General features: G+C 35.9%; 1 protein-coding gene across 1 annotated transcript; it reads right to left on the bottom strand.

Annotated features, from left to right (window-relative positions):
- Positions 1 to 324: 324 nt before the first annotated feature.
- Positions 325 to 4,577, bottom strand: LOC141686832 (guanine nucleotide-binding protein subunit gamma 2-like). Its single transcript, XM_074491916.1, has 4 exons — positions 4,154 to 4,577; positions 1,093 to 1,145; positions 966 to 1,010; positions 325 to 842 (listed from the first exon to the last, which is right to left on the bottom strand). The coding sequence occupies exons 1-4, from the start codon at positions 4,262 to 4,264 to the stop codon at positions 758 to 760; spliced, it is 294 nt and encodes a 97-aa protein (XP_074348017.1). The 5' UTR covers positions 4,265 to 4,577; the 3' UTR covers positions 325 to 757.
- Positions 4,578 to 9,785: the final 5,208 nt, after the last annotated feature.

Raw genomic sequence — 9,785 nt, forward strand, 5'->3', positions numbered from 1 at the left:
ACTTTCTTTTAATAGAAATGTTTAAACTTGAGTAACATTACCAGACATAAGTCACATAACTAATTTGGACAAACAACGAATCAAAAGAACAATTTACCTTGATATTAATACGGATGGTAGCTACTTTTTAGCCATTTGGTAGTAGCCACTGCAGACAACTTTTGATCCGAAAGCATGTCAAAGATGCCTGATCAAAACTAAAAGCAAGATAACAGGAAACAGGTACAACACGAAATGGATCCCTGTGCGCGCTGTTGTACAAGACGCGGAATTTCCATACACTTCCTCATATTATAGCACTCGTAAATATGCAATAATCAAACAAGTGTAAAATTTTCTTCTATATCATAACAGCCACACAAGGTTGGAAGACCCAACTTTATAGTTATTCAAATCATAAAATGTACTTATAGGAAATTGCCTAAATCATCCAGGAATTAGGAAATAACACAAGATAACCAACTTACACTTTCGTACTGACTTGATAGGCTACAACGGAAGTTCAAATGTTCAATAATCTAGGGATTTACCGGGGGTGTCAATGTATTGGGAAAGATTGTTATCATATCTGCACAACTCTGCATTTCAATCAGATAGAAACTTGATCCAGCTACTAATTAAAGGAAAATAGTAAATTCTGCACAAGTAGAACAGCTCGTTTGAACTTCGTCAAAAGAGGTTGTGTAACTCACACGCTGTATACACCAATTCCCGAAACCTCTTCCAACATGATGAGACACTTAAAATTAGAAGGTAGTCACAATATCCAACATCTGCAGCCGGATGGATCTGGTGAACCTTCAAACCAACGATCCCAAGTCGGATTAGTGGGACCTTTTGTTCTGCAAAACAAGAAAATTTAGTACAGACACAAGAGCAAATAGCAGGTATAGTTTGTAAAAACTAAAGACTAGCAGATATAAACAAACAACACCAAAATTAACAATAAGCAACTGGAGTATTACAATGGGAGCAGCGGATCAGGTCTTGTTTCCACAATACTCAGCAGCCTAGGGCCAAAACACAAAGGAATTAGAATCTGGTTAAGAAAAATAATCATATAATACAGTAAATAATTTTCTAATAACTTACTCGTTGCATGCAGCAGAGGCTTTCTCCAACTTCTCAAGCTGATCTAGCTCTTCCTGAGTACGTGAATAATCAAAAGAAAAATGGTTACGTGGATACTAATAAGTACAGCCAATTCGATTAGAGATCATCAAGCGAGACAACTTTTACCAATTCTTCATTTTTTCAAAAAGAAAGGAAAATAAACGGGGAGTAATTTTTAAAACTTATGAAGGGAGAACAGAAAGTAAAGCTATTCGAAAAACCGTGCTTCAGCTTTCCTGCCAGTTTCTTGCAAGGAACCAAGGAAAAACACATTTGGTGCAAAGAATACAAAGGTATCTCGACTTATATAAAGCACTCAGGCCCTACTACGCATAAAAGGGATACTCCCCTCTGTCCCATTTATCTTGTCTGCGACAAAAGTTCATATTTTATTCAATCAAATTAAATAAACTAATAATTACTAATTCAAATACATTAAGAAAATTAATGCCTACTTTACCATATTAACTGAATGTTTTTGGGACAAACAAATTAGGAAACATGTCCATTATAAACGAAAGGAGGAAGACATTAAGAATACTAGTTGGAGATGAAATGGCTAAGAAATGTAATACCGACTCCCACAGCAAGAGTAATACTGTTCCCCAAAGGCAACAGATGAGTTAACATATTAACATTGAAAATAATACCATTCCAGGCTAAAAAATGGGACAGCACTACATGCACTATTATCTTACGGTTCATTTATACTGTATCAATCAGAACCAGAAGTCCACCTAGGCACCTACTATATCAACATGTTTAGAAAGCACAGGAATTACATCAAGTAAAAAGATAAGACCCTGTAATTTAAGCTTTTACTTGAGCATTTACATTTAAACTTTTAGTACACAAGTTTATTTTGTGTTTATGTTCTCTTCCCCAAGTAATTTCTCCAAACCTGTCACAAATGGCTTTGTAATCACATTCAATTTTGGCTTGAAGTGTTTTTCAATTGTGACATGCAAGATATACAGAAGCTAGTCATATTATTTGAACAACATATGCAAGGAACCCAGTTTCTGTTCAGAAGGCACTGGGACTGTTAACTATTTAGAAATGACACATCACTGACTGAAAGGCATGCGATTATCTATTCATGAAAGGCTTAAGACACCTTAATTTGTATTTAATAATTATTTTGAGCTTCCAAAATCTCAGAATAAGTTTATTACAAACTGTAAATTATATATTATAAGTCTTTTTACTTGAGGAGAACTTCATAATGGAAGGCCAAATGATGAAAGATATCTGAGACAATGCAAACCCTTCACTTATCCAGTTTTCAAAGCAACTATTTTCACAAATACAACTTTTGACAAGGTTGCATGGTAATAAGGTCAATTTTCACGATTTGTGAATAGTGAAATTTGGGGTATTGACAAGGGACATTTTGTTGCAAAAAAAAAATAACAAAAGAAATGGACATTGTACCATTGCTACTCAGCCCTTCAGCTTTCTAAGTCCTTGCACTTCCCCTTTCAATGCGCTTCATTCATGACAGGCTTACTCTAAGTACATGCCTTGTTAAAGTATCATAGTAGGAGTATCTTAATAACAATATAATCAAGTTGATTCTAATAGCCCTTAAATTGGATATTACATTAAAGCAATACTGATTCTTACGATCTTAATTGAACCAGAAATTTGCTTAATCATTGTATCAGAGACATCGGATGAACTCATCCACCGAGGCCAGTTGATTTAACAACACTTCATCCTATGTGATAAAATTTGTATATAATGTGGTGAACTGGATGAGTCTGTGCCTTCAAAGAGCTTTTTTTTTTGTTATAAGCTATTAGGTAGTATCGGTCCTGGGATAAATCTCAGGGTGAATGAGAATTGAACCCAAGACAGAGGATAAGCCCTACCACTTGGCTAGTTTTAAAAAAAACAAAAATATAAGTAGGCAATAATATTTCAAATTTATGATCTTACAAGTTACAGCCATTCTCTCTGTGAGCCATAATTTTAGTGGACTTGTTCTATCGTCAGACGTAGTCAAATTTACTAGGAACGAAAAGCGAATTCAATACTTAATAGTTCCAGATATCATATCATGCATTTGACTACAACACACACAATTTAGAAGCCACTCTATAAAACTAAAATAATATAGCCTAATAGCACCTCGTTATTGTCTTACGTTATGTTGTGTTTGTATAGACGTGTTAAATAAAAAAAGTATTGCTTAAATATCTGGATTTTTAAAACAACAAAAAACTATGATCTCAGGAAAATTATTTTTTGCAAAATTGTATCTGCAAACATATGATTATGTAAAAAAATTATAATATAATGTCACTCATACAGGGAACAAGGGAGTAGCAAATGAATAAACTAAGATAATTATATGAATGATAATTCTGATCAAATAATCAATTTTAGTTATGTGACTTTAATGATTTTCAAATACGCTATACTCCAATTTCATTATATTCAAAAAATTACCAAAACACATCAGTAATTCCTCAGTATAACCTCTTTCTACAGTTTAGATGTTTTCAATTTTCCCTAATCATAAAGAAAAGGTAATATAATATACACTCCCTTGCGTTCAGCTGTTTTAATACATCTGTTGGATTCGACTGATCAGGTGAACTATATTTATTTACCTAGCTATAAAAGAATAAGCGAATTGAAACCGTATTTCGAGTATAGCCATCCAGACCATATACAGCTATCATTACAATGCTTGACTATACAGAACCAAATGGAGCGCTCTGAAAAAATACGGAAATTTTTAAAGTCGAAACCATTGACATTGTCAGAGCTCTTTCCCCTCTAACAAATTTTGAAGTCCAAGGCTTTAACCCCTAAATAATTTAAAGCATCTCAAAGTAATATTCCATACCAAATTACAACACATTCGAAACAACAAATTAATAACCTTTCGAAATTAGGCAATGAAACAGTACAATCACACTTAATTAATTCAAATTTGAGATCATCAATGAGTGAACAAAGCACAAGCAAATCAAAAACAACTATAATTGCTACAAATTATACTATAAAAACACTAAAACAATGAGGTCACCTGAAGAAATCGAGCTTCTTGTTCGAGACGCTTCAATTCAGCTAAAATTCTGTGTTTACCTCTGGTATCTGGAACCACCGATCGCATCTGCTCAGAATCATCTGATTCCATCTTTTAAATTTGTATGATTATTTAAAGATTTAACTAAATCCCCAAAATAGTTTCAAACCCTAAATAAAAATAATAAATGAATTGTGAATGGATGGACTAGAATTATATACAGTTTGGCTCAAAGGAAAGGAGAGAAATGTGAATAAACATATGTAGTGTTTATGTGGGTGTGTGCAGTCACAGGGAGTAGTAGTTTGGAAGCAGAGAGAGAGAGAGAGAGAGAGTAGGAGAGAGATGTTTTGAAGTCCACTTTTAATTTAATTCTTTTTGTTTTTACGGCAACCCCTTTCTTTCTCGTGCCTTTGGTTTGGTGAGAGAACACAAAGAAAGCTAAAAAGCTACTTGTAGTTTCATGATCATCAAACTACTGTATACATTACATGTACTAGCGGAAATTAATATAAAATTAACAAACTTTGAATTTGAAAAAAAAATAAAAAGTTAACAAACTTTTTTGTTATTAATTAATTAAACACACATATATTTGATATCAATTAATTTAAACACGCATATTTATGAAATCGAATTCTTGAATTGCCTTAAAAGGTAAAAGGTAAGAATTCAACAGTAACATAAAAATAAAAATAGTATTTGAATGTCTAATATTGCTTCAAAAGTAAAATATAAATGTATTAGTATATAAATTTATTTTAAAATCTTATATTTATATGATATTTATAAAAAGATGGAGAAATAGAGTATATGTAAATTCTTTTTTTATAAATTAATTAAATTTATCAAGGTTTATTTTATTTTATAAAAAAAAAATTATTCGCAAAAATTCTCTAAATAAGTAATTTGTCTATCAAGCAGGCTATGGACCATTAGTATTCTGATTTCTAAATATATTTATTTGCACTTTACACAGCGTGAAAACCAGGAAAAAACACGCAGAGCGTGAAAACCAATCGAAAAGGAGCGCGTGGGAGGAAGGTGCTGGGTCTTTAGACTGTTGGAGTCAATGAACTCGAGCGTATACGGATGACCGAGTCAGGATGCAGGAGACAGTTGTTGCTTTACATTGGCGCGTTTATCACACGCGGAACTGATGAACGGTAGTGCTCCCACACAAACTCCGTGGATTCTCCAACTGACACCCAGAACAAGTAACGTTTTCGGGTCATTTTAATATATTTTTTTTTTCCGTGATGAAGTTGTGTTAGTGTGTTTTTGAACGAAATAAAATAAGGTGAAAGACTGTTTTTGGACTCCGATACTAAATAAATGGAAAATATTTTCATTAATTTTTTTTTTGTTGGCTTGTAATGTAAACCTAATTTATGTGTGTATTTTTTAATTTAAATAAAAACCGTCTAAATATGAATTTTGTAACTCCAAAAAGGGTGTCGTGAAATGTGAGTGTATAATTTTTAGGTGAGTGCATGTTTTGGCACATGCGTATGTAAATAACCGTAGTTTTTTTGGGATCCAAATTTTTTTGTTGTGTTGTAATGTAAACCTATATTTTGGGAAAATTTTAATTTTGAATTAAAAATTTATATGACCAACACTTTTGTAACTTCGAAAATGGTGTCTTGAGCGGCGAGTGCGTAATTGTCACGGGAGGGCAAATTTGTGCACGACATATTTAAATAACCGGAAATTTGTTTAGGTCCATTTTTCTATTGTTTTGTAGGTATGTAAAAACATTTGGAGTCTATATGATTAAATAATAAATAAATATTTGGAGTTTTTTTATTAAAAACTAATATCACTAACACTTTTGTAGCTTCGAAAATAGTGTATTGAGCGGCGAGTGCTTAATTGTAAGCGAGGGCATGTTTGGGCGTAATTGGCAAAAAAATTGTATATGTTACATTTTAGATTTTAATTTGAAACTGGAGAAAGGGTGTCATGTGGGAACATGAATTTAAAAGTACGTTGTAACGGAAAGTGGGATAATGAAAATGATAAAGTAGGAAGTACATTGCAACTGAAAAAGGGATAATGAAAGAACTCTCAAATTCTTTAGTCATCCGCAAGATTAACTACGTAATGATCAAAATCTTGATCTTCAATCTCGTTAGCTTTCTCATCATTTTCTTCGTCATCCCCTTGAATGTGATGGGAGATATGTTTATGATCTCCCTCCCCATTTTTGTGGGTCGATGCGTGCCTACTCGACAGAGTTAGACGCGGTGGCCACGGGTCGGGGCCGAGACGAGTATAACAGATGTTTGTAGCCATACCAGCATCATCGTGACATTGAGAAAAATCCCCAAGTTTGACAATATACTTAGCATATTTATTATCCCATTGTTGTTCCTCTTCACGTATCTTTTCACTCCTACACCTTGCGAGTACATCCTCGACCTCCCTTTTCCTCATCTCAAGCTCGTCATCCATGAAGTGGTAGTATCGAGACATTTCTTTTAATTCATAATCATGTTCTTCCTTTGAAATGTTACCAGCGTTGAAATTCTTAATAATGTTATATTTGTACCGGATCGATGATTTCATAAAGTCGAAGTGCATTTCCCCGTACCCAAGAAACTGTTCATTGTCACGGACGGCGAATTCTTGTGCAGCCCGTATAGCTCGCATTCTTCGGACAAATTGCTTGACCTCACTGATTTTTGCTCTGTGAGAATCAGTAGGTGCCTGAGATTCGGTCCATTTATACCAATTAACTTCCCCGTTGTTACGCATTTCCGACCTTGCTCGTCCCTTGCCCTTGTTCATGACCTCAGTGTATGAATCTAAAAATGTGGAGAATGTTAAACTAGAGAGGGGTGAAATGGAGATGATGACTTATAGATTCACAGATATTTATAGTCAAAAAAATGAACTGGTAAAACTTTAAACTTTGAACTGGGGCAATAATGATGAAGGTGAATTTAATAGTTTGAGTTGTCAAATTATTTAAAACATTTGCACGTGACTAAAGTTTTGAATTATTAAATGTGCAATACCTTTGAAAAGCACACAGTACTTGTTTCAACTTATATTAATTCCGAGGAGATTCGTAAATGGGGTGTTTAATGCAGTGATGGACAAGAAGAAGATATTTGAGGGAAAAACCTATTACAATGAGGCAAAGAAATTACATTATTTGCTAAAAATCAGCAAGGTTAACGGCATATTCATCAGACTCTTCACCATACTCTTCATCCTCAGCCTCCATCTGTAAGTGTTGCTAATGAGCCACAACGTACCTTGCTATTAAGTTATCGTCTTGTTCGATAAGGTTAATTTCCATTATGTCATATATTTTGTAAACCTCATCCACCTGACGGATACGTTCCTCCTCTATTTGGGACATATCGTTATAGGCCCTTTCAATCTTCATTTTATCAGCTTTTATTTCGTCCAATATTTTCTGATTAACCTTACCATACAATTTCTTCTTGGTTTTGGATGCTTTCTTTTTCCTTCCACGTTCAACGGATTCAGCTAAACTTAGTTGACGCATACCTCTCTTAACATTTGTAGGCATTGCATGCCCTTTGCCCTTATCCATTTTATGTGTAATAAGATGCCTACAGTTTGAACATATGGTTTAAAGTTATGAAGTATGATGTATTTATTGGGCAAAATGAGCCTTGTAGTGGTACAACGTAAAGGTTATTTTGCATGCTTACAATAAACTCCCCAACAAATATAATTTTAAAATGTTATCCAACAACTACTGAAATCTTATTAGCAACAGCAACCAACAATTAATTTGCAAATATGTGATTTGAGTTATCATTGTTGTTTTCCATACTGCCTTTAATGAAGACAGTCAGTTGTCATATTTTCACAGGTAATTATCTTCAATTATTCTGAAATGACTACTCGTTGTAGTGAAAGTAGGAAAAATTTACTGTTATTGTGTAACAACTGTAGAGCGTGAATAAAGATTGAAAAGACTACTCGTTGTAGTGAGATTGTCATTATTAGTCCATCGCGTGTCTGAATTACTTTTATCAGTGGGTTGTATAGTGTATTACTTTCATTCAATGTAGCTTTATAGTAACATTATAGCAATCTATCATTGCGTGTCTGAATTATTATTGATGTATATTCAATGTAGCTTTACTGTCATTCAATTACTGTCATTGTATGGCTGAATTATTATTGATGTATCATTTTAGTTTTCCAATGGTTCCATTGTAACATTAATTTCATTTGGCTCAAGTTTTAAATTGTTTAAGTTTAGAAAGCATTTTGAATACTAATACCGGGAACGGAACTGACTTGATCGTGGCATAATAAAATACAACAAGTCCGAAAGTAACCATAATTAATAAAGTAAAGTCTAAACTGCATACAAACTGAAAACATGGCATAATAAAGACGAGAATGCTGGGAACATGAGCAATAATACTGATCAGCCACAGAACCTCCCGCCGGTGTGGCATAGCCTCCCTTTCCCTTTTACCGCTCTACGGGGCTGCTGCCTCACTTGCACAGGAGTATCAGCTTCCTCACTAGCGTCATCCTGCTCATCACTGTCATCCCCCATATCTTCCTCATGCATGTGATGGGGTGTATGCACCTGACGCCCCTGCTCGAAACTCTGTGCGGAGGTGTCATGTACCAACCACGGGTTGAACCCCGTAGTCGGGGTCTGAAAAGAAAATCCCGAACCACTTGTCTCGGGTGGAAAACTGTATGTAGTCTGTGGAAAATCACTCTGAGTAGAATGGCCCTAAGTGGATCCAGCAGCCCAAGCACTCGGAACAGCATAAGGGCTCTCAGAAGTGTGGCACATAGTAGATGTGCCGAAATAAGGGCTCTGAGTATTGTGGCCAAAAGTAAATGTAGCAGCAGCATGGCTCTGAGATATCTGCCCCACGAGGATCCCGCTGCATCATGGAGTTGGGAACTACGACCCCAAGTAGACATATGAGAGGATCCCTCTCCCTGAACGTGGTGGTCCCAGGTAGGCTCAGTATGTCCCGGGGAACTTTGCTCCCAACCTGATGCAGACGAGGTGTATAGAGAAGAACCCTCACCAACTGATGGGCGAGGCCAAGGCTCCCAACCATCCAAAGGAGCTACTGGAACATGAAGAGAAGCGGTACGTGGCCTACGTGCATGAGCACCGCTAGTACGTGGGGTAGCAGGAGGTGGATGTGGGGGCCTCTGTGAAAGAGAAGTGAATCCTATGGCATCTAGTGTGCCATGTAAACCCTGAAGTGCCACATCCACAGTAGCATCATCCTCAGCCATGCCCGAACCCCGAATCTGGTGGTAGGCAGCGGACAAGCCCTCAGCCTGCATTGACAACATGTAAAAGTGTGAACATAAACTCATATAAGGAAAAAAACGGAGGTACTTGACTTAAGAATATAAATCTTACAGCCACGGGTAGGTATCCCTACGGCCCCTGGAAGCCTTGTTGGCCCCTCCACATCCTAGGGTTGATCATGAAACGCCTTGTGACTCTATCGAACTACTGAGGATACTGAACTGCGTACATAGGTCTCCGAGTGCGCCTGTAAGCTGGTGGCTGAAGCACCGCACTGTGGCGTGAGTCCCACAGCTCACGCACCCTATCGAACTGCAAAGGCCATCCTCTCTGACCCCTATGGAA

Source organism: Apium graveolens, chromosome 9 (assembly GCF_009905375.1).
Source record: "Apium graveolens cultivar Ventura chromosome 9, ASM990537v1, whole genome shotgun sequence".
NCBI classification, from domain to species: domain Eukaryota; kingdom Viridiplantae; phylum Streptophyta; class Magnoliopsida; order Apiales; family Apiaceae; genus Apium; species Apium graveolens.